At 41.0% G+C, this 26,482-nt stretch overlaps 2 protein-coding genes across 3 annotated transcripts in view; one reads left to right on the top strand and one right to left on the bottom strand.

Moving 5' to 3' along the window:
- Positions 1-11,790, bottom strand: part of scube1 (signal peptide, CUB domain and EGF like domain containing 1) — a 110,789-nt gene extending 98,999 nt beyond the window's left edge. For both annotated transcript variants that reach the window (XM_022749210.1, XM_022749211.1), the window contains exons 1-2: positions 11,607-11,790; positions 8,049-8,171 (exon numbers count right to left, since the gene is read on the bottom strand). In XM_022749210.1, the coding sequence (XP_022604931.1) occupies positions 8,049-8,171; positions 11,607-11,694 (211 nt within the window). In that variant the 5' untranslated portion in view covers positions 11,695-11,790. The remainder of the gene's footprint in view (positions 1-8,048; positions 8,172-11,606) is intronic.
- A 2,167-nt stretch (positions 11,791-13,957) lies between these two features.
- Positions 13,958-26,022, top strand: samm50 (SAMM50 sorting and assembly machinery component). Its single transcript, XM_022749767.1, has 15 exons — positions 13,958-14,125; positions 15,689-15,802; positions 16,266-16,367; positions 16,572-16,659; positions 16,820-16,926; positions 18,348-18,478; positions 18,706-18,793; positions 19,173-19,301; positions 19,440-19,511; positions 21,315-21,401; positions 21,681-21,751; positions 21,963-22,030; positions 23,200-23,346; positions 23,423-23,564; positions 25,195-26,022. The coding sequence occupies exons 1-15, from the start codon at positions 14,105-14,107 to the stop codon at positions 25,238-25,240; spliced, it is 1,413 nt and encodes a 470-aa protein (XP_022605488.1). The 5' UTR covers positions 13,958-14,104; the 3' UTR covers positions 25,241-26,022.
- The last annotated feature ends 460 nt before the right edge of the window (positions 26,023-26,482 follow it).

Genomic DNA, 26,482 nt, shown 5'->3' with positions numbered 1-26,482 from the left:
GAAGTAAAAAATAATCCCTCTACATCTGACTACCAATATTTTATTGGTAGTGCAGATTTCTTCAGTCATTTTTGGCCTGAGCAGTACATTTAGCTATTGACTGTACGTTTGTATGTCTTTGAACATTTTAGCTTTCTTTGGCAGCTTTTTGTTGCTTAGCTCTCACTGTTTTGGTGTTTTGCTCTGTACCTCACAGGGTTTATAGCCAACTGTGAGCAAATAAAGGATTTTCCTGGGAAATATCTGTGAAATGTGTTTTACTTAGGAAACATGAAAGTTTTCAAGAACTGGACATAAGGTCAATCTCTAATATGTTTTCAAGTCCCAATCAAGTGTTTTAACCCCTGATCCTGGTCCAGGTCTTTTACTATTGAGTACCTGCCAATACAAATGCACACAGCTGCACAGTTAGCCCAGAGCAGGCTTGCATTATCATTAAGACCTTGTTCAGAGAGAAGTAAGCATATTCTTCCTTTGTTTCCAGTAACTGCCCCAACCTAAACAACCATGTAGATGGTTTGTCCCTCCCCTCTGATACCCTACCCCTACCAGCAGCAGGAGATACAACACAGATGATATACAGTAACAGGATGACATGCCCCCATCCATAGGTCATGAGGGGTCACTGAATGGTTTGATAATATGCTATGACCTTCATAGTCACCAAATATCAATCCAGTTGAACTATGAGAGTTTTTGGACTGACATGTTAGTCAGCGCTCTCTGCCACCATCTAAACACAAATGAAGGAATATGTTTATGAAGAACAGTGTTCATCCTTTAGGAGAGTTCAGAAACAGAGCTCTCCTGGCAGCTTGTCATGGAACAACACCAACACTAAGACTTTATGTTGGTTTTTCATTTGATTTGTAACCTGTTTGTATATTAAACTGTTGAAAGACAAATAACTAACCCTCTTATGATTTGGAAATGCTGTGGTTAAGGTTTGGTTGGGTTTAGGCTAAAAAACAACTTGGTTAGGTTTAAAAGCGCAGCCGATAACTGCATGTTTCAGGGAAATTTTTTCAAAAGTTGACACAAATGCTAAACTTGGCACAAATCCTCCTTGGATATTACTCTTTAGATAAGACATGTTAGCAACTCGAAAAATCGCCATTCCTGGCAAGGAAATATAATTTTTTGCAATAAGTTCATCCACTATTTTCATTTTAACAATGTAGAAGGTGAAATGTAGTACACTGTAAAAAAAAAATGAAATGAAAGCATATTTCGGCAAAAATATTAGTCACAAATAAATATTAGTCACAAAAAAATATTACTCACAAAAAAGCTCATTAACTAGCCTAAGTGCCAGGAAGTTAGCCTAGCAAGCTAACGTTAAGACAAGTAAAAAAGTAGATTGTTGAACTTTGAATGAACTTTGGTACATCATTAATATAATACATATATTATTATTATTATTATTATTATTATTATTATATTATATAACAATATAATAAATGGTTTGCAAATACATTGTGTTTTATGCACAATTTTTCACATTACATATTAGAAATTGCACAAATAAAGCTCTGAGGAAGTGTAAGAGTTGGGAATTTGACATCCTCATAGTCTAAAACATAGAATTACATTACAAAATAATTGGAATCTGTCCCATGGGTAAAATTCTGTGCCAAAATATGTGCTATGTCAGAAATAGCGGCCATCTTAAAATTTTCAAATTTCAAGTGGCTAATAGGATTTTTCAAATTAATGGCGAAATCAATGGTGCTTGTATCCACATTTGAAAGATTATTGCAGTTATCTGCTGCAGTATAAGGAAAGATCACGTTTGGGTTACCACCCCAACCTCCTCCCTACTCCTCCCTACCTTGTAGTTCTATAACAACATCACCTGACTTCCTCCTTTGCTCCCATCATAATTACTACGGCCACTAGAGGGTGCTGGCATTTGCTGTAATGACTAGCCACTAAAGATCACTTAACAATAAAACTATGGCTTGTAAAAAGCTGCTTGCACTAATGACATTGTTTTTTATGGGAGGTCTCTTTACCTCAGTGGACCAATGTGTTGTTTAGATGCAGTGCTACTTTCAGTATAAATGCCTGCTGTTAGACAGAAAGCTAGAATTTTACCTTTCTAACTGAATGAAGCACAGCATTGGTTTAGGCAGACTCACACACGCATTAGCTGACTGGCATCAGCAGCTTCGGTCATCAAAATCACTGGTTGGTTCATCTGCTGTTTGCCTACCAGCACACTAGAAGCATGCACAATGAAACTTGACTAGTGATAGTTCAGCCAGATGTTCAGGTCTGTTAAGCTAATAGCAGCTAATATATCTTGGAGCCTGCAGCCTTTACATGCAGGTGTACAGCGTGGTCGTTATAATCAAGCATCAAACCTCCAGGGCTGAAAAATGAAGCCAACACTGAAGTGCTAAAGCCTGCAGTTCCTGCAATAACCACTAGAGTGTGGCTCCAACACTGCGTCAATCCCCATCATGTTAAAATGTCCATCTTTACAGCAGAAATAAACATGTTTACAGCCTGGTGCAAAAAACAGTTTTGTTCTCTCTAGCTAATTTCCTCCTTCATGACAACTGCACGGGGGGTGAATTTTTATGTAACTTGCCTGTTTACATTTTAGTAAAGTTATATATAATTGAGGGTGTGGCCCCCTTGAGTGACAGGTGGGTGAGTGTATGTTTGCCACAAACCATCATGAAATGAAATCTCGGCTCTACACATGCCCATCCTCTTTGTCCATTTTTGGATTAGCTAGATGCTAGGGGTGGAGTCAGACACTGCCAAGATGGTGACATTGGAGCAGCTCACTCTGAGCTTCAAAACCTCTCTTCTGAGACCTGTGGGTGACATCACAGAGGCTACGTCCATCTTTATTTACAGTCTATGGTTATAACTTGAAACTAACCCACCACAGCTCCCTCCACAACTCCAACCTCTTCCTTATGTAAGATCACAGTTAAACAAAGGTTTTCTTATTTAACTGATTAGTTCCTATCAGCGCCTACATTACCCACAATGGAACTTGACTGGTGACAGTGTTATGCTAATAGGGGCTAATGTATCTTGGACCCTTCAGCAGAGATGAGGTCTGGTAAGTTCTCCTCTTTCTAACCCCACACATCTTTTACTTTACTGTCTTCGGACCCAAGTGACGCTGACTCGAGTGACGTCACCTGAGGACATTTATCAGACTTCACACAGCTCCCTCTGGGCACACTTAAGGCTAGACTAGTTTTTGGCTGGACCACAACAGCTGGGCCAGCCCTATAAATGTCACTGACTGACTGATTGACTGAGTGATGATGATATTTCTACCACTGGTCAGTGGAGTGCCGAGCCACAGCCTACCAAGCTGCTGTTGTTTCTAGGCTGCTTGGGAACTGCAGGGAAGCTTCCAATACAATGATCCTCAACTCCATTACAGCAAATAAACAACTTTCATTACATGTATCATTATTCCTAAAAGAGGCAGGTGAATGACTTAACATAAATCACACCAAGCAGAGAGAGCAGGAGAGAGGGAGGGAGAGAGAGGAGTCATCAGTAACGAGGCTTCGTACTAACCACTATGACCAACTCTACATATCAAACAGAGGGAGTTAGACATAAAGACCTGCCTCTAATAAAAGTCTGTTACGTTCTGAAGTTGAAGTAAATAAAGACTAAACTATTTTGGATCCCAGACAGAGGCTGTGCTCTGTGTGAGAGACTAAATAAGAAAGATAGTCTGTCTCAGGACAGCTAAGTCTTTGTCTGTAATTTATGTTTGGTGATTTTGTCAGATGATGTCACAGTTATAAAATCAGGATTTGTCCATAGGAGATCCAGACATGTACTAGGTTTAGACCTAGTCTTGTTTTAACATATGTGTTATGTGTGTTAATTTTTAGGTTTCATTTTGTGAACATTCAGTCATGATCATACTTAGAATTCTTTTCTCACCTTTGCTCACTGTGGGTAAATATCACTATCTGAAGCTTCTTGCTACTATCTATCTATCTATCTCTCTATCTATCTATCTATCTATGTATCTATCCATCTATCTATCTATCTATCTATCTCAAGATCCAAAAGAGCACTTTAACATCCAGGAATATGGAGTATGATGAGCATCTGGAGGTCTCTGAATAAATAGGTGCTGATAAGATGACAAATGGGAAATAACACTGTGGATAGATCATACACTTCTGAGCCAATGCACACAATCCACGAAGACTGTGGAGCAACAAGCCTTTGTCTGACCTTTAGTTTCATCCAATTTCTCATAATCCACTGCATGTTTTACTTCTGACTGTTGAGTGGCTATTTGCTGATATGGAGTGATGCTGATAAAAGAGGAGCAGACACAACCTGTGGGATGCAGAGAGCGAGCACAGAGGCTCTGCTGCTTCCAGGTGCTTCCAGGAATAGCAAGAACTGCTAATGGCACTGGCCAGCAAAGTGGCCCGTAATGCCTGTTGATGGAAAACACAGCTGGCCAATTACAGCACCCATATCTAATCACCAGGGTCAGGGGTCAACTCCTATCCACCATCCGTCTTCATTTGGCGTCCCTGTCACAAGCTGCTGCGTCACCACCAGAGGGAGTTTGATAGATGTCAGTGTTGAGTCAGGAGACAACACACACACACACACACACACTCACACATACACACACACACACACACACACACACACACACACACACACACACACACACACACACACAGCTGTGTCTCCAACTACTACTCCTAACCTTCACATCATGACTTGCTTTGTGTCCCCATAAGGAAGATGTGACTGTGAAAACAGATTTAGGTCCCCACAACATGAGTAATACCTGGACCACATATACACACACACAAACACACATACACACACAGACACACACACACTGAACATCCAAATGCTGGTGATGTAATAAAATGCAGTTGACATTCTAACTCCATCGTAGAAGCGTACAGCTCCCACACACACTCAGACATACAGAGAAAACACACACACACACACACACACACACACACACACGGATTCAGATGCTGGCCTGGGTGAAGTGATGTAATAAAAAGCTGCTGGCAGGACGCGTCTGCTCACACAGCAGCTTTATGAGAGGAAGATCATATTCCTGAAAAGCCTGAACCTTCTGTTGTCTGCTCTCAGAGGACAGAGGAACAGTTGTTACTCACAGTGTGTGTGTGTGTGTGTGTGTGTGTGTGTGTGTGTGTGTGTGTGTGTGTGTGTGCGTGCACGTGCGTGTGTGTGTCTCTCCACTGTAATAAATCACTCACTATATGGAAAACAGAAAAGACAACAGAGCTGTAGTTCATGTATTTGGGGATTTTAGTTTACACAATCAATAATCCTTTACATCTAAAGGGTCAGTTCAAACAAAAGTGACATCACCGTGTAGTCACCGGTGGACACAGATGGAAGGAAAAAAAAACAGAAGAGCTTATGAGAAGTTGTGTTTGTGCTATAAACCCTCTATAATGAGTGGAAAATGTTCTGCAGAGCTGAAGTCATGGTGTCCAATCCGGGCTAACCTCTGCTCCACTAGCTTCTGTTACAGAAAGAGAGCATGTTCCTGTGGTTTACTGTCTGACATACTGACGTCCACTACAGCACTTAGAGATGTTAGCATAAATTAATTGTCATCAGAATAACAACGTATCAAATAACAATGTGAAAACAATGTCGTGACGAACCTATAGAGAATTATCAGCTGAATCTGCAGCTCCCCACGGCTTTACTGAGCGTCAGCTCAGTGTTTATCTGTTTACTGTCTGGTTCTGTCTCGTTTTTTGCCAATGCATTCAGTTGTTTTCAAAGAAACATCTGTAAAAAGCTTCTGTGCTCTACCTGCCCAGCAGCAAACAGCAGACAGACTCAGTCAGAGAGCAGCTGGTCAACAAAGTAGAGCATTTAGCAGCTAAAGAGGAGCTGGTGGAGACCAAACACAGAGCTAAAAGAAAGGGAACACTGGACTGAGATTCATTAGGTGCCACAAACACCACTCCACATGAATCCTCATGTTCCTCCAAAAGTGCTGAATGTGGAAATAAGCAACTGTTGTCAACTAATGCTGCCAAGTAGTCAGGATCATCAGTTATTACAGGATTAAAAAACTATTATTTGTGAGCGTACAAAAAAACTACAGCTCCCATGAAAATTTACCAGTGCAGGACCACGGAGCTCAGCATGTATTATTTCATTCGTATCTACTGTACAGTCGGCAGAATAACAACCAGTGTTGGTGTCCATGCAGCAGCTGCAGGAGTGATACATGGCTACATTAGCTGCCTCAGCCACACTTCCTCTGTTCCTCTATTTATGCATCAAAATACATTTTACAACATAGATAAATAAAAAAAATAACAAGAAATAATACAATAATAAGCTTCATTTAGAGCAAATATTGAACATCTTTAGGAGGTCCTTGGTGTCAATTAGGGGGTCCAGGATGCCTCTATTTCACACAGGGATTATTCCTTTTAGTAGCTGCTCACAGTAGCTTTCTCACAGGAATTGTTATGGCTAGAGCTGACAGATATCTATCAAGGTTTTGTGTGTAATACAAAAGTTTTAGAAGTGAAAAGTGTGCCTCATTGCAATTCACCTCAAGCTTCACCTTATACTTCTACATACTGAATATGTCCATAAATTAGATATCATGACAGTGCTGGTGAATAATAAGCTTGGGGTGCAGGTGGACACAATGAATTTTGATTTATGTTGCTTTATTCTATTATTCAAAGTAACTTTAGTGAGTATAATATCATCACAGCTGATAGGAATGATGGATAAGACCCAGCTTGTTGTAAACCAAAATGATTCTTTGATCCCATCCAGGTTTTGAAAATGCAAAAGCACTGTAACAACATTTATAGAAAGGCAGTCTATCTTGTTGTGTGCAGTAGAGCATACAGTACATGGGAAAAGATCAGATGATTACACTGTGTGTGCGTGTGTGTTTGTGTGTGTGTGTGTGTGTGTGTGTGTGTGTGTGTGTGTGTGTGTGTAAACACATGTGTGAGTGGGGTTTGATTCGGCATAACAGATAAAGAGAGAAAGCGTATGTGTGCAGTGGGCAGGCTGCAGCTGTGATGTGCTCTGAGGCTGAAGTGAGGCTGAAGTGAGTGGAGGTGTGAACACACAGCCAGGCACTGCCCCTGTCTCACCCTAACCCCTGCTCAGTCAGGAGGTCCCAACCTAGGTTCTTTGGACCAAATCCTGAACCGAGTCCACATTGGGTATGTGGCGATTATGTATCTGACACATTGAAATAACAGTGTCAGCCTACTGAATCTTGTTGTTCATGAGCTATTTGAGCCACACACTGAAGGTCCTGATAAACTATGAGTTTAAATTATAATGTGTATGAAACTGGGAACTGGTCTTGTTAGGGTTTAGTTGAAGTAAACCATAGATACAGTTCAACAGTAAAAATCAAACATTAACTATAGTACTCCAGTGTCAACCATCCACCAAATCAACCACAGCCTTTTTCTGCCTCACTGAATGAAAGACAGAATGATACTGAACATGGTCACTGGACGGAAAATGGTATTACTTAATGAACCCTTGAATCACCTAGTTAAAATAGTTGTTCAGGAGGTTAATGAAGGTCTCAGTATGCTTCAACCAAACTATGTCTCACGGTAAATATGTTTAAGCCACACTTGAGGATGAGACGGTTAAAAAGCAGCATCACTGTCTCTTCCTGGCTGCATCCCTCTGCTCACCAATCCTTCTCCAACAACTCCATCTACATGTCTCTGTAGTCTTAAGGTGATGGATTGTACAAATGGGGATAAAGAGGTCGGGATGCGTCGAAGAAAGGTTGTCGGATTACGGAAGACACATCTGCACATGAACATAGTGATTGAATGGACATGATGTGGATGTGTGTTTTCAAGCATGATGGAGGGAAAAAGCCTGAAAGATGCAGCAGGATGCTGGAGAAAGAGAGGAGAGGAGAGGAGAGGAGAGGAGAGGTGGCAGAGGAAAGGAGAGGAAAGGAGAGGAGAGGAGAGGACAAGAGAAGAGAGGCAGGGATTAAACATAGGAAGGTCACTCACCTTCACACTGCTTTCCATCTCCTTTGTAGCCTGGCTTGCAGATGCAGTTGTAGGACTTGGGTGTATTCTGGCAGAGGGCATCGATGTGGCAGTCATCCGAACCCTCTGCGCACTCGTCTGCATCTGCACATTGAACATTGAACATAAACATCCAGTTAGACCTGACTCACTGTGTGTTCAGAAAGCCCTGATGTTGGGTATGATATCTGTTTAGACAGGGAGCTCTTACTGAATAGCAGGGAGCAGATGACATTAGAGGACACCTGTACATAGATATATTTTATCTGTGACCAGTACGTCCTGCAAGGGGAGGGTCATGTAATGGAGACTACCAAAGGCATCCATTGGCCTAATGTCTGTTTTTTATTTCTGCATAGGCTCTACACAGAGCCTTACACCAGCAGCCTACACCACTGTGAGAATTTATACTTGTGCGATGGTGTGTCTGCATCACTCTGTAATTAAACCGCCAAATGATTAGCAGTGGGGTGTCTACGCTACTATCTGTGTACACTTCTAATGTAGAATTTCATAGTTTCAAATAAAACCTCATTTGTTTCCTTCTACTGCTTTTCTGTTTTCTTCCTGGTTATGTCCAAACCTGTGTCTGTAAACATATAAACACTGGTAAAACAGTAACAATGCCTATACTTTTATTTGATTCGTAGAAGAATTACCTAGCAACTGCCACAACCTCACTGTGAATTCAGGCAGAGGAGCAAGAGTGTAAGTAAAAAGAAAAAAAAACAAAAAACCATTTATTTAATGTCAGTGTGGTGAAATGAAAAAAAGGGTGGACAAGGAAGTCGTTGCTACAAAATCAGGTGATTCCATACATTGCTGAAATTAGTATAATATGAATAATGTAATATGAATAAGTACCAAAAACTGCAGTTCTTCTAATGACCACTAGAAGCTGCCTCCAACAGTGAGTCAATCCAAACCAGCAAATCAAATAGTCAATCAAAAAAATCTAATATACATGTTTACAGCCTGGTACAAAAACTGTTTTGGTCTCTATAGCTAATTTCCTCCTTCATGACACCTGTTTACATAACTCACCTGTTTATATTTTATTAAGGCTTAACGTTATGTATAATTGAGGGCATGGCCTCTTTGAATGAGGTGGGGAGCATATGCTTGCCACAAACCGTTATGCATCAAAGTCTCAGCTCCACACTCACCCCTCCTCCTTGCCCATTTTAGGATAAGCTGGGAGTTAGGGGCGGAACCAGACACTGCCAAGATGGCCACAGCGGAAGCAGCTCACTCTGAGCTTCAAAACCGCTCTTCAGAAACCTGTGGGTGACGTTACGGAGGCTATGTCCATCTTTATTTACAGTCTATTGTTATGACTCATATTCACGCTGAATTGGTGAGTGTGGGTCAGACATTTTTAATGGGTCACATGCCCAAAAGCAAACCAGTATCCTGAACAAGAAACAGCCACAGTGAATCTGGAGCTGACGTTTTTCAGTTTCCTATGAATGTAATTCAAAGACACCAATGTATAAAGTTGTTGTGTTTATCTTAATGCAAATTAATTTGCCTTCTCAGATCAATCAGTCCCAGGGTGTACTCACCCAAAAGCATCACAAGCCCTTTGTGTGACAGTGAGAGAGAGATCTGAGGTCAAGGTCCAGCCTCAGACTCACATGCAAAGAACAGAGTTTAACAGCTCCCCAATCGATCAAGTTATTGATAGAAGAGTTGGTCACATCTGGGCCTGAATCCCAGGGCAGAGAGCCAACTCATTACACAGCGTACAACCAACACACGCGCACACACACACACACACACACACACACACACACACACACACACACACACACACACACACACACACACAGTTTTTGCCATTTCCTTTTTTAGTTTATCTATTTATTAATTTTATTTTACTTGACGAGAGGCAGAGAGAGGGAGGGGCGTATGCAAGGTCTCCCAAACCTAAAAACCTGATTTCCTATAAATCTGAAGGGTCACCAGAGAGAAGAAAATGAAATAAAATTGTTTTTCTTATATCATACTGTACATACAGCACACCCCTCATGGTTGAAGCACAATCCTGAATAACTGAAGAAATGAAATGATCACACAGTAACTGACACACAGCCTACCTGGGGTGTGGCAGTATCCCAGCACAGGAACACTGGCTGGTCTCTGGGGCTCTGGACTGAATGGGTCCGGGGAATGTGTTAAAACACACACGCGTGCACACACACACACACACACACACACACACACACACACACACACACACACACACACACACACACACAGAGGGAGGGGGCCAGAGACAGAGTGTGGTGTTCTGGTTTCTCCTGTCATTCAGCAGACCTTTGCATCACAGAGCTGCTCTCTGCTCCGATCACCCCAGGCTTCCTTTAGAGACGGAATAGACTGTGTGTATGTCTGCTCTATGTCTGGCCCTCTGTCCCGTGAAGACATATAAAGGCAATAAATAAACAATATGACCAAATTTACAATAAAGTGACAACAACTTCAAGTCTTCCATGTCTTGTCTGATGGTGGACTCATATCCCCCTCTCTGCTCCTTCCACAGTGTGCTGTATGGACCTGAGCCCTCATGGTTTTGACAAAGCCCTGCCTGCATGGTGGCTCACTGTCTCAATATTGACTCTTCACCCATTCACAGTGATGGGAGGCTGAACAATGCGCTGCTGCTGCTGTCTGGTCGATATTGGGCCCATGCTGCCTGTATGTTCCTCCTGGGACTTTGACGGCCCTCACGCCATCAACCCCCCCACCCCCTCAACCCACTTTTACACACACACACACACACACACACTCCACCTCCCTCCTCTTCCTCCTCCAGCTCCAGACAGGCCACCGAACCGGGAGACAAGATGCTCTCCAGCGGCTCAGCGGACTCTTCTTAAACCCACCCCGGGGTAAATCATTTCTGCGCCGTTTCCAGAAGGTGCAGCCTGAAAACAGTCAACCCTCTCACTCCAGATCAAAGCACATGAGTGCTTAACCCTGAGATCAAGCTGCTGTTTCCCATTGAAATTGACGTTTGCGCGCAGGAAACAGAAGTTCCAGTGAAGTCTGGGCGACTGGTAAACCGACTGGAAATTCATTTGCACATCACAAATGCTTTTCAGGAAAAAAAAAACTGAACTAAACCTGAGTTTCTACTAAGACTTTGGTCTTAAATTAATGAGGTATGATTTACGAAACGACTAAATGGAACTTAATAAATGTCTTTTTTATGACCAATCCCGTCGTGTCGAACATAGTGGGAGTTCCAGACATATTAAGTGTATTTTTGCATCACTACGATGATGTTCTAATATCACAGCACATAAAAATGTCATAAATTATAATAGTATCAAATGAACATGCGGTATCTGCTGGTGTTAGTCAGAGGCAAGTTTAAAGTGGTCTAATTGTGTTTAATGATGTTTGATATCATTAGATTATCCCCGGCACTTACTCACACATGTTCCCATCATTCCCCCGTCACACTAAAGCCACCTAAAGGTGCATGTAATGGTTGACAATAAAGCAAGACAGTTAGGAAAGGGGAGCTCTTACCTGCAAGTCCGACATTCCCCATCACCCTGCAAGTATTTATGAGGAGGATAAACAAACAAACGTCCCGGGAAAAACAAGCGTTCCCCATGCTGACAGACGGTGTGAGGATTCAGCAGGGCTTTTCTGGGGGTTTGGACTATGTGTGTGTATGTGTGTGTGTCTCTGATAGGAGAGGAGGAGGACCGCTTTTGGTAGACTGGCAGCGGTAGGAGAAAGAGAGAGAGGGGGAGAGAGAGAACAGGAGAGACAGGGGAGGCAATCCCAGCCCTCTGATTGGCTTGTTTGTGCCAGTACAGAGAGAGAGAGAGAGAAAGAGAGAGAGGGAGAGACATGCAGCATACATAGCTACACAATATGTAATAATAATTAAAATTTAATTATTACTATTACTATTATACATATAGAACACACGCGCGCACATACACACACACACACACACACACACACACACACACACACACACACACTCACACACACACACACACACACACACACACACACACACACAGTTTTTGCCATTTCCTTTTTTAGTTTAACTATCAATTTTATTTTACTTAATGAGGGGCAGAGAGAGGGAGGGGCGTATGCAAGGTCTCCCAAACCTAAAAACCTGATTTAAAAAAAAAAAAAAAAACTCAAAGTGCCCCCAGATAAATCTGAAGGGTCACCAGAGAGAAGAAAATGAAATAAAATTGTTTTTCTTATATCATACTGTACATACAGCACACCCCTCATGGTTGAAGCACAATCCTGAATAACTGAAGAAATGAAATGATCACACAGTAACTGACACACAGCCTACCTGGGGTGTGGCAGTATCCCAGCACAGGAACACTGGCTGGTCTCTGGGGCTCTGGACTGAATGGGTCCTGGGAATGTGTTTAAAGGCACACTCAATAGGGGCCACATGTCATTAGCGGGATAATCCAGCTATGTCAAGGGTCACCAACCATCCATTCATTTCAAAGATTAAATAAGAAAAAATATTGCGGTGATTCTCATGGTTTAAGTCCCTCCTAATGAGCTAACAGTTCAATAACGTTGTCCCCCCAGCGCCCAACCAAGGAGCCTGGGAGGCTAAAGCAACACAGTTCAGGTAACTTTAGTAAATGGTGATTTTTATTCAAATTATATCTGCAAATCAAAGACATTTTCCTGAGATATAAAGGCTTTAACTGTGAGGGAGGTTGTATAGTGACTGATGTATTAGGCCTGTAGCCTACAGCTGGTTTTATTTCCTTTGAAAAGCACTTTGTAACTTTGTTAAGAAAAAGGTATATAAATAAAGTGTATTATTATCACTACAGCTATGTCTATGACTACATTTTAATACGTTTTACAGGCTACAACAATCAAACACACTTCAGGCCAAAGCTGGCCTGGAATCGAACCAACATCTCCTCAGACCAAAGTAAGACTCACTTTACCAGTGTTCTGGGGCCGATTTCACAAAGATTGTTTAGACTGGTCTGTGGTGTTAGATCAGTCTTAATTTTGCTCATAGATTCGTTCAGTGTCAAACATGGTTCATAATTTTTGGCTTGCTAACATTTTTAACGAGAGCGCAATGAGAAAAGAAAAACGCAGCCATTTTTTTCAAAATCACTGTTTGCTTAATTTCCAAAGTAAAATGTCGCTTAAACATTTTTTTATTTGGGAAAAAACATTATTTAATTATTTTACCCAGAATTCATTGTAGCGTAATCCGGTTGAAGATAGTCAAGAACTAAACTACTTTGTGCTACAGATGAATTAAGACGTCTATCTGAAGTGTGACTATTTGTTATAACTAAGCCATAGTCAAACTCTGTCTTTGTGAAACCGGCCCTGATCTGCTTTATTGAAATGAAAGCCCGCCATCTGCTGGAGAAGCTGCGTCAAAATTTTAGGGTCGATTTTGGCCCCACCCACTTTCATTCGTTCTCATTTCTGTCCAATCACAGAGCGAAGACACGGTGATGCCTTTAAGAGCAACACATTTATGAGTGTGAACAATAGCATCATAGTGAGTAGCTTTCCTCTCCGCTACGTGGTGCCACACATCTACTATATTACCTATATGTCCTAGATTACAACAGTGTCCTACAGTGTCAGTGGAGGCAGATGCTGTTTGCTGTAGAGCGACAGTAGTGAACATCTATAGAGGCCACTACCGTCTCCATCCTGCTGTGTGTTGCTTAACTTCTGAGATAACTGAAACACCAGTAGGCTACAAAATTTACAATTATTTTCATATTAAATCTCTTTTTCCTGTCATGTAGGGGTTAAAACATAACGATGCAGGTGTTTAAATGTCAGTCAAATAAGGAAACGGAGAAGACAGATGACGTACTGTAAGAGGAGTCCTCAAACACAGCACAAGATCTCTCCGACTGTCATGGCGGCTCCCTTGAAGGGGGTTTGGTATTGGAGCAAGTAGCCACTGTAATCTTACATTTTCTCCGTCGAGAAGACTAGTTAACCCCGACTGAAGAGGCTCCTCGGAGCGGGTATTTACAATGGGGACTGTCCATGCTAAGGTAAAGCTCATTTCTCCCTGACAGATGGTCTATGTGCGGATTTTTGACCATGACCTCCCTGCCTACTGTGTGTGCTGAAGGCTGCGGTCTCTCCAGCATCTATCTTCGGTGTTCAGTGACACTCCGCTGCCGGGGACTGAGTGAACCGAGTGTCAACATGAGAGTTCTTGATGGAGAAACGATATAACTTTGTCTTCACATAATGTTACCAATCAAATGTAGATATCATCAATACGTATTTGACAGATATCCTCTTATTGCCAACTTATAATGGTCATTTGTCTGGTGATATTTACATTTACAGTGAAAAAATTGTTGTATTTTATGAAATAGTGGGACAAAGAGATGATTTCACTTTTCTGTTATAGTCTTATATGTTATTTAGGTCTACTGTCAGAGTACAGTAACCAGAAATCCCAGAATGTATATGTTTTTGTTCATTTTCTATATAATAACTGTCTATGTTCTGTAACTGGTTGTAGGAAATCAGACACTAGCTGACAAAAAGCCACACCCATTGACTTTACTGCCCTTTCTTTTCCATGACAGCTGCCCTTTAAAGGAGCCATACATTTTTTTTTTTTTTGGTCATGTCTTTGAGTAGGACCATGTTAGACTTAATTATAAGGTGTTACTGTTACACTTTCACCCAAGGATGTACGTTTGGTCTCAATATTGGTAGGGACACAACAACCTTGACACACCTCCAAAACAAGGAGGCCTTTATAATGCTGTCACCCAAATGCTTTATTAATATAAGATCTGAGTTTACATTCAGAAATGTAACGACATTTAAATAAAACTATTCACAGTAGCGGATACTTTGTTATAATAACTTACAAGTTAACATCAGAATAGGTGGACTATGGTTACATTAAATGATAGTTATATATACATATATTTAATCACACTATCATTTTAAACCCTCACCTAAAACCTTGAAGATGCAACTGTTTCCTCATCAGCCTGCTTTACTCCTCTGGTCTGCTGCTTTGTTTCCAGCGTCCTCAGTAATTCATTCATGGTGACATTTTCATGTGATTTCTTGACAGATATTCAAGCTTTAAGCTTGCTAGTTAACACTAGCTTATATGGTTGAATAACATCAGTTGACATTTTTCCACAGTGGAAAGGCTGGTGAGGTTAGGTACCAGTGCAATATTCTTACATGACATGAGCCTTCAGATAGTCCCTACCTTTTCAGTCAATCAAATGCTTGAATGCCTAAATCAGTTGTCTTGGAGACGTAGCCTCTTGGGGGGCACTGGAATGATCTAATATGACTTCCTTCCGAACACGGTGTGAACAAGTCCACTCAAATATTGGTAGGGAAAATTCTGTACTCCCAAAATATTGACTGTATGCAAACCTATGCCTTTGCTTTCACCTCACCATGTAACACAAAAAGATACAAAACAAGACAGTCCCAGCTTCACACATGAGCAGACTTGACTCACCTTCTCTGTGGACACAAAGTGGGATTTGTTATAGGGCTGTTGCGTGTCTTTGCATTAGATAGAACAAGCAGTGTTCTTTACATCTGTGTCCTTATGATTGGTGCAGAGTCTGGATCCTGTCCCGATGCATGGCCGGGACCTGGGTGTCAACCCTGATGACTTGGTGGATAGTCCAGAACCAGAACATGAGGCCAAGCAGGAGATCCTTGAAAACAAAGATGTGAGTATCATCACGGCAGCTCTGGTGTAAAAATTAAAAAAAATGTTTATACATAGATTTAAAGTTGATGATTTGAAGTTTAAAATACATTTTTTTTTTACAGGTGACACATTTCACAAACTTGAATTTATGTGTAGGTGAAATATATCTCTATGGACCTCTTACTGCATTGCACTCACATTTGTCCTTTGATGTCTATTTAAACTGATGTCTCCAGTTTTACATGTTTTAGAATCCTATTGTAGCAGTTTTGGTGTCTTTATCCTGTCAGTATTCTGCAGAAATTATTATGCGGTAGCGGTACGTTAGCATGGTGTAACAATATCGTCGTCATTTAAGCACAATGGTGCAATGAAAATCTTGCAGAGACCTGAGGAAGAAAACCACCTGAATACATTTTAAATGTCTTGCCATCCATATATGACAGTGATATGAAAGTAATCGAAGTAAAATGTCTTTGAAGGTGGTTGTCCAGCATGTCAACATCCAAGGTCTTGGACGGACTAAAGAGGATCTGCTCGGCTATGAGATTTCTGATGTCTTCCATGCCAAAAACCTCATTGACGTATGTATTTATGTGCTGTACAGAAAATCAAGACAGCACAACACACATGTGAACTGTTGCTCAGTTCTTATGTTGGTATGCTCTGATATTTTTGAACTGTGAGGAATAGTCATCAGCTTTAAAGAGCTTTTTAAGCTAATAGCACACATTGCTTTGTCATGTCTAGACGATGAGGTTTACTAAGTGTCTCTGTCTTGGTTACAGGTGATGAAAAAAGCTCACCTTGCCAGACAGAAGCTGCTCCGCCTGGGAATCTTCAATGAGGTGGAGGTTCTTATCGATACGTCTGAAGGTAACTGAGTCACTGAATGTTTGAACTCACCTGTCAGTGGTTATTTGCAGTTTGATTGGGGATTTGGTCATTCTCTTGCCTTTGAAATGGGTTTGAATGAGACAGTAGCTGAATGGGGAGTTATGAACCTACCTTACCCTGATTGGTTCTCCCTCTTCAGGTGCAGATGCTCTACCCAATGGTCTAGATGTGACGTTTGAGGTGACAGAGATCAAGAGACTGACAGGAAGCTACAACACCATGGTTGGCAACAATGAAGGAAGCATGGTGAGAGAACCAGCCCTTACATATGTGTCATGTCACTCATATTCTCCTCTGTATTAGGTGCATTTGTTGTGGACATTAGTTTAACTTTTCACAGCAGTTTCACAAGAACTAAGAAAATCCTACCCAGTATTCATGTCAGGATTTTCCTCTCACACATCCTGCAAACATACGTTGGTCTTTTTAAAACATGTTTATACCAAATCCGTGGAAAATACTTGTTTTTAAATGGCTTATTATTAAGTGTCATATGGTATGGAAGTCTGAATGTGCCAGGCTCCTTCCACCTGTAGTGTCAGGGACACAACTGAATTTTCATGTTTTTGGAAACTTCATGAAGGAGTTCAGTGTCACTTCCTGGGTCCACTAGGTAGCACTAGAGGACAGCCACTGATTATATGTCATGTTTCGGTTTATCATGTATCATATATCATGGTAGAACTTACCATGTAAATTTCATGTAAATCTCATTATATTTTTTCCACATAAGGCTGACTTCCTGTTGTGAGTAGGTGGCAGTATGACTATGACTTAGTATTGATGTGTAGATGTGTTCAGGCCTGGACCCTCATCAAGCATCAGAAATTTGATCTTCAGCAACTTCCTGTTTCTTGCTTTGGTCAAAATTGACCTGCACGCCATGTCAAGTGCGCTCCATGTAAACTCAAAAGCTTCACAATTTAGCATCACAAAGGTCTGCAGATGTCACCTACTAAATGTGATATCTCTTTGTTTCATTGTGTAGTTAAAATACAACACCTGTAAATAGCTTGGTCCAATGTTAAGGTCATGGTGACCAGACACTCTTGTGAATGTGTTTTATCAGGAATGCCCAGAGGGAATTTCATTACATCTGACACAAATATACTCACTTGGACTCAAAGATGAACTATTAACAATCTGGTTGTCAAAGGTCAAAGGTCACTGTGTCCTCACAAAACACTTTTTAGCCATTACTCAAGAATTTATACACTAGTTCTGACACAATTTAACTTCAATGTCTAATACGATAAAACACCCCTCTGACCCAATAGCACAGACAGGTGTGCAATGAATGCACCAGAATTTCAAAATATACCAGTGCCAAAGCTACTGTATCATACATTGCACACATGACAATGATAGACACATAAATGTGTCTGTCACATCCCCCTGACCGGAGGAGAACAATATCTCACTCCCGTGCGTATACAATGGAAGTGACAATAAATCTGATTCTGATTCTGATGAAGTGATAACGTTTTATATCCAAAAGGTCAACTTTACTGTTATATCATAATGTTCTGTAAAAACTGTTCTGGCCATTATCATCATCATCATCATCATCACAGTCATTACTACACTATTAACTACACCGGTGGACAACACAGCCTAAATGACCCCAGACCTGCTGTCAGTGTATGTAACTCTGTCCTGTTTTCCAGGTGCTGGGTCTGAAACTGCCCAACATGTTCGGTCGAGCTGAGAAACTCACCTTCCAGTTCTCCTATGGGACGAAGGAGACATCCTATGGCCTGTCTTTCTTCAAGCCCCAGCCTGGACACTTTGAACGCAAGTATGTCAGCAGCACAGATCCCTCATCCCTCACTCTGTCACTTTCCTGAATATTTGTAGGCTGAGATGAATGAAAACAAACAGCTTCTCCAAGAGGTGAAGCATCAGGGCAGTTTAAACAGAGGAAGCTGCAGTAACTGTCACTGTCACTGTTTAAGGATGTAATCCTTTTACAACAGTACAGATGTCATCAAAGAGTTTTTTCAAAGCTGGTGTTCTCTGTTTCAGTCTCACTCTCAACATGTACAAAGTCACCGGGCAGTTCCCATGGAGCTCCTTAAAAGAGACTGACAGAGGCCTGTCTGCAGAACTAAATGTAAGAGGCTGCGTGTTTGTGTGTGTGTGTGTGTGTGTGTGTGTGTGTGTGTGTGTGTGTGTGTGTGTGTGTGTGTGTGTGTGTGTGTGTGTGTGTGTGTGTGTGTGTGTTGTCTTTTGAAAGGACATACCAGTGTCTTCAGAAAATTTGTGTTTGGCTGATTGATCACCGCTGACAAACAGGTCTCACGACTGATGCATTATGCAAGACTGACATATCATCTGCAAGACAAACTTTAACTTTCACAGTATGAGCACCATCCAGACAGAGAGCAGTTCACCAGAGTGCACTGACAAACACATTTAAAGTACATACACAACAGTTAGGAAGGTGGAGAAATGCTCCTGGAATATTCATCCTGTCTCCGTTGTTCCTACAGTTTCCTCTGGGGATCACCAACCACACACTGAAGTGGGAGGGTGTATGGAGGGAGCTGGGCTGCCTGGCACGCAGCGCTTCCTTCGCCGTGCGGGAAGAGAGTGGACACTCGCTGAAATCTGCCCTCTCGGTACACCTGGACACTTTTCCTAGCTCACTTTTTGTTTTTCTTTTTGTCTCTTTTCTTTTTTATATTTGCCTTTGATGTAAATATTTTTAAGGAAACGTTTCTTATCAAACCTTTGTCTCATGTTGCTTTTGTTTGCAGCACACTGTGTCAATTGATTCAAGGAATTCTGCCATTTTCCCCAGCAGAGGTGCCTTACTCCGGGTCAACCAGGTAAACTTTCACACCTGTGTCCATATGGATGCACATTAACCAAAGTGTGATTTATAAAAAGACAGTCAGGTGGCTCACCTTTTTCTCCAGGGCAAAAGGGAACCCAGAAAAGTGCAGAAAAGTGAAGTGTTACAGTCCTTACAGTATCTTGCTTGTTGGATTAAAGCTATCAAACAAATGCAGTGAGGTAGAAAGAACAATATTTCCCTCTGAAATGTAGGAGTGGAAGTATAAAGTAGCATAAAATGGAAATACTCAAGTACCTCAAAATGATGCTCGATTATTATTATATATTATAAATATATACGTTATACTTCCTGAGAGGAAACAAAGGGGGTGTCTTTTATAGAAGCTAAAAAAGAAGGTAAAAGACTAACAAAACCACCACAGACACACAAAAGACTATGACGATACTCATGTTAAAATATATCTCTTCAACAACTAATACTCCATCATCTCAATGCTCGTGACTGAGGACCAGTGTTAGCTAACATTAGGTCATATATGACATTTTATATTGGTAATGAAATAAGCTAACACTGGAAATGAAAGGGTGTGTTAGCAGCTAGCTCACATTACTTAGCTAAACTGTAACGTAAGGCTAAAGTTAGAAACTAGCTCACATTACTTAGCTAAACTGTAACTTGAGGCTAAAGTTAGAAACTAGCTAACATTACTTAGCTAAACTGTAACTTGAGGCTAAAGTTAGAAACTAGCTAACATTAGCGTTCATCCGTAGATACTTGACATAATATAATTCAGAAACTGAACTTAAGAAAATAAAGTGTATCAGACAAACTATATAGTTAATGACTGCTACTACATTTACACTTACACTTAAGGTGTAAATATATAAATGAATATAGACATTATAGTGAAATGAACAGGTACAGATAGTGACTTTGTGTTACACCCCTAACAAGTGTAGTAACAATAGAGACTTCAAATGTGTGCAGACAGCATACAGGTAAGTCATAAATAGAACTAGAGACCATCTTGAGCCACAACAACGCCTGTCAACATGTGGATGTTCAGACCCATTAGTACTCAGTATTTATTAGAACATTATTACATAAGTACTAAGTACTCATGGGACTTCATTTTGATGTCAACTACACACATGTAACGTTTTGTGACTATATCTTACACAGTTGTGTTGATAACATCACCAGCAGCATCTGTAGTTGAGACAGGACTCACTCTAGTGTGTTTTATTTAACAGTCTGTTCTTCATGCTGTGTTTGTTGTCACTTGCACAATCACATATCAGCTGCTCAGTAACTACCTGTGTAAAGTCTGCTCTGGTGCTCATTGATAAATGAGTACATGTGTATTGACTCAAGTTACAAGGTGGATTTTCTTCATAATGAATGAACATGTCACGCATGAAGGTGTGTGGCTCACTGATGAACTTCTAACTCATAACACAGAATAACATGCTTTATCAGGCTATGGATACACAGAAAATTCTTCTCAGATGATCAATTCATTTTTGGTTTTCCATCCATTCATACATCCATTGATTCATACATACATACATCTATGGTATTTCTGCTACAGTAGGTGTCTCCAGGACCAAATTTTTTCCATGATGACACACACACAGACTCACAAACACAGACACGGTATAAACAGTGTAAGTGTTGAATATAAGAAGAGGTGACCAGTGTGGGTAAAAGACAAGTTCAAAGGAAGCACAAGTTCAGCTGCTCCTGGAGGCTGAGTGTCAAAGACATTTCACCCATCATTGTGATAAAACAGCTGAGCAGAGCTGTGACACTGAGGTGTGTGTTTGCCCTGCAGGAGCTGGCTGGGTACACAGGAGGAGACGCCAGCTTCTTGAAAGAGGATTTTGAGCTGCAGCTCAACAGACGACTCTTCTGGGACTCAGTAAGTCAGAAATCAGACAGTGTGAACTTCATGTACTTCAAAAAACGGCAGCCAAGATTTTAGCTAGTTGTTTATCTGCGTTGTTTGTGTTCAGGTAGGTTCAATGTATAAATAGATTGTGTGAACACTTGTAACTGCAGTTACCTTAAATAACCACCTGAGGACACCAAAGCAGCGAGAGACAGTAAAAATGTGTATTTCTGTTGCCTTGTCCTGTTTGAATGAACTTTCTCTGTATGAGGTTTCCTGTGTGTAAAGGAACATTTCATATCCTTTCAGGTCTTGTCTGCTTCACTGTGGGGGGGGGTGCTTTATCCCCTCGGAGGACAAGTGTCTTGCATCGCTGACAGGTATGTCTGATACATCTAAGACAATAATGTTAATGAATACCAAAACCTCCAAATCAATAATGATTAGCTTCTTATCTTTTAATGTATTATCATTTCTCGCTATATTTTCTTAAATTTTGTGCTATTAATCAGTTTGTAGGTTTCCCCGTTTGCAAGCAGTAGATGTTTGATTTTAAAAGATGGTTTAGTGATGCACATGTATCTGGTCCAGGTTCTACCTTGGAGGTCCCACCAGTGTACGAGGATTTGGGATGTACAGTATCGGGCCACAAAGTGAAGGTAAAAAACGGTTTGGACTGTCTACCGGGCAGAGAGAACCTGCACTATTGTGTGTACAGGAATAGATGCTTTAAAGGCTGCACAAGAAGATGCCTTTTATTGTACTTTGTCAAACAGCAAGAGTAAGGTTACAAAATCAAATCATAATCTGAGAAAAAAAAACACTCCTTACAGTAAAAACAGAACACAGAAAAGTTAATCTGCTGCCACTTTTTTTTTTATCAATCTTAAAACAATAATATTGCTGAATACAGTTGAAATCAGCTTAGCAGGAAGACTTTACAGAGGAGCAATGACAGGCAGCACTACAGCAGATTCATAGATCTTCAGTAGACATGGCCTCCTTCAGTGTATAATAACTCATCCTTTATATTGGTCTGAAAAAACCTCAATAAGATCTTTCCAGAAATAGATCCTTCATGTGAACACTGTTAGCTTCCACCAGCATCAGTAGCTCATATATTCTGGAGAAATATTTTTCAGATGTGGCTCACCTGGTAGAGCACGTATCATAAAGGCTTAGTCCTTACCGGTCTCTCGCTCTCTGCAACTTTCAATAAAAAGAAAAAATAACTTTAAAAAAAAAAGAATGTTTTTCAGACGTCATAAACAATTTTCTGACATGAAATGTCTTGGCTCCTTTGATGGCAGATCTAGGAGGTACAGACTCTTAACATAGTAAAAAAACAACATGGAACATGATATGGAAGACTGATCTTACTGAACTGGTAACAGAGATCTGCACCCACACATTTAAATCTAATGTGCGATTAATGAACCATTTATATACAAGTTTGTTCTTTAGGATAAATTCCTTTAGAAAAATCATCTTGTTTTCAAGGGGGTCCTAACATACAATTCAAATAAACATCAAAACAAAACAAAACAATAATCAACAATTCAACAAACACACAACTGTTAAGACAATAAATACACAAACATTAACACAACCACTATATGGCCATAGAGAGGCCATGAACAAATGCACGCCCAGCAAAACTAATGTAATGTGTATACATATAATTTACTGTGTTTTGTATGAGGGATAACAGCAGGGAGCTTTGTGTGTTTTTCTTGATTAATAATCTGGATCACAGTGTTTATTTGAATGATCAGGATGATCATTAGAGTGTCGTTAGAGATATGTCCTGCTCCTCTGTATGTTCCAGGTGATTACCTGGGTGGAGAGGCATACTGGGCGGGTGGCCTGCACCTCTACACCCCTCTGCCCTTCAGACCAGGCAAGGGCGGTTTCGGAGACCTGTTCAGGACACATTTCTTTCTCAATGCTGGGAACCTCTGCAACCTCAACTATGGTGGGTGCACTTAAGATATTACTGTACCATGCCTGCTGTATTATAAGACTGAAATAGTAATGATGGGCAAATGCAGGTGAGGGTCCCCGGGCACACCTTCAGAAGCTAGCTGAGTGTATCCGCTGGTCGTACGGAGCAGGCATCGTGCTCCGGCTCGGAAACATCGCCAGACTGGAGCTCAACTACTGCGTTCCCATGGGAGTCCAGAGTGGAGACAGGTAGGAGCAAGACTACTTCACACCAACACCGTCAGCAGCATGGTTCTGTGGGTGATGTGTGTCTGTCAGCTGGTCCACCACTGAAGTATGTCATCAGCTGGTTCAGACATAGGGAACAACAAAGGATCAGATATGTAAAGACTTGATACTTAAACATCTGTTAGTACACACTACTAACTAACAGACACTGACACAACAACAACACAACAAATGAAATAAACCTAAATGATATGACCTTTACTGAAAAGCAGTTGGTAAAAGCAGTGGTGAGTTTAGAAGATTTATGTTATGAGAGAAGCCAAGTGTGATTTCTGAATTCACCCAGTTAGCAGAGAAGAAGCTCTGTGGAACAGCTACGTAACATGGTGGTGTCTGAAGAGGAGAAAGTTGAAAACCACCAAGGTGTCAAAAGTGTATGTTGCTTGAAACTAAATAAAAGCAAATGTTGAGCTTCTGTCAGAAAAACACAACACTGACACATAATCATAGAGGATGTGATGTCACTGACAGGCGACCAATGAAATGTTAACATGATTAAAATCACAGATTTCTGTGGTTTGACAATTGATGGAAACATTTGGGATAATGTAAGAACACAACTCAACAACATATAGAACATAGGTCTAGTTGTTTTTAGACATTTAATGAGGAAAAGTTTCAGATTATAACTTTTTTACAAGTTCCCAAATTTTCTTATTAAAAAATCAAAATGTATGAAGATCTGTTTTCCCAATGCTCAGGTGATTACAATGAGTTCAAAAATCAACAAGTTTAACAGATGCACACCTTGGAGAATTCAACTATGAATTGTAACAAATCTCTAGAACAGAAAGAACATAAATATACACATTGAAATGATCAGGGCATTACAACACTTAAAATTACACAGGTTCTCTTGTTTAAGAGGTGAGGAGGGGGGATCAGAAGGAAGGGGAGCTTCACTGTCCTGACTGACTTGATAATGTGGATCGAACAGTCATATGGGACTGTTTCCTGTCTCCTGTATGTTCCATGTAGACTGAAGGGGGATTCTAGATGTTAAACCTCTAGAACCCCCCCTCAGTCTATTTCATTATATGTATATACTGTATATATGTCACATTTGATTTCAACCATCCAGCTTCAATTCACCACCTCACCATCTGTGTCACCAGTTCCCCCGTCTCCAAAATGTACACATGGGTCACAGTTTCTGCGTGTTCTCCCGTCAAGTTTGTATTTATAGATCCCATCTTTTATAATCGTTTATAAATGAGAACCCAGCCCTCTCTCCACTAGCATCTCCAGAGAGAACACAGCTCAGACAATGAACATTTAAACAAATATGACAAAGGAAGAAGAAAAAAAAAAGATTAAAAAATAGGAAGATGAGCAGGAACGACTGCACCTGGCTGCATGAAAAAAAAGTAACAACATCCTCTTCACTGTAGGAATCAACAGGGTTTTTAAAAAGTAACTCCACCCAGGCTAATGGTGCTAATCACAATCGTTAATCACACATAAGCAATCATAACACAGACCACCTGTCCACACCTACCTGCATTAGAAAACAGTCAGTGCAGCAGATGATTGACTTTGAGTGAAGGTTCTCCTGATGATGAGTCCTGACCTCTGTTTTTCTCTCTCACAGGATATGTGACGGTGTCCAGTTTGGAGCAGGGATCCGCTTCCTGTAGCTTCATCATGCCTCTGAGCAGAGACTCTGCTGTGGGCAGGGAGAACGTTGTGTTGTTTGACACCTGTAACTTGTTGTAGAATATGTAACACTAGCATGGGAAATGTGCCTGACCCCCCCACCCCTCCTCTGATCTGCCTTCCTTTGAAGGACAAATTGCCAGTGCTGGGCCACACGACTAGTGAACCTTTTTACAAACAGTTTTCACTCTGTGGGGGTTGAAAGTAACCGATAAAACCTTTCTTTAGCAGCACCCACAATCATGGTTCCAATTCTAACAGATGTTAGCACTTTGTCTCCTCAGTAGACTTTTGAATTATGGCTTCTGTTCCTCTGTCCTTGGTTTTGAAATCTCCAGCATTGGCACATTGTCTGTGGAAAAGTCATGTACCAGTGATCTCACCCACTGTGTTTCTTTAGTGACACAAAGTCACTTATTCACCTGAATGTTAAAATGTGTCAGGCAGGTTCTCTGCTCGACTTCCTGGACTGCTTCTGTTCATGATTGTGTTTGAGAGATTAATGTGCGCCACACACTGTCGTGACCTGATGAGTCTGTGCTCTGTGTGTGAATGGATGATCGGAGCAGCAGCGAGTAACCAGAACCTTTATGATCCAAACAGAGGTGAGGGAAAGGAACCAACCCTCGTGCCAAAGTGGATTGTTGAAATGTTGTTGTCTGATGTGAAGAACGGCGGGTTGATGGTCATCTCTCAGACACCCCACCCCCATCTTTTTGATGTTGTTGAAGCTCTTCACAAATAAATCACAGCTGCTCCCCTGGTTCCTCTTCTGGTTTCTCAACACAGTCAACAGTCACATGACAACAATGACCAAACACGTATCAGATCTGGATCTTGTTTCCTGTCATTCATTTGATGTTAGTGCTTCATGTCTATTTTCTTTCACAGCTATGACCCTGAGCTGTGGAGGGAAAATTAGTGAGGGCAGATTTTGCTCCTTTGTCAGGACCTTTATTAGCTGTATTACATTTTGGATCACATCCCTTGCATCTGTTATAAAAGTTAACAAGTCATTTGAAGCAGTGACATCAGCAAATCAGTGTTGCAACAGCACAGGAGCATTGTAATCTGTTTTAGTCTAATTAAACTGTGGGGAAAAAAGATAATTACTTGCCAGGAATGTAATTCTGTTTATGACACACCTGCATATATGCCCTGCCTCCCCACAGTTTGAACCTTTGCTCCACAGGAGCCTGTGTGAGGCAGTTGAGAGTGGATGG

This window comes from Seriola dumerili, unplaced genomic scaffold, assembly GCF_002260705.1.
Source record: "Seriola dumerili isolate Sdu_G_001 unplaced genomic scaffold, Sdu_1.0 BDQW01000138.1, whole genome shotgun sequence".
Lineage (NCBI taxonomy): Eukaryota > Metazoa > Chordata > Actinopteri > Carangiformes > Carangidae > Seriola > Seriola dumerili.
Note: the sequence above shows the minus strand (reverse complement) of the source record. Positions and strands in the feature narration are given on the sequence as shown.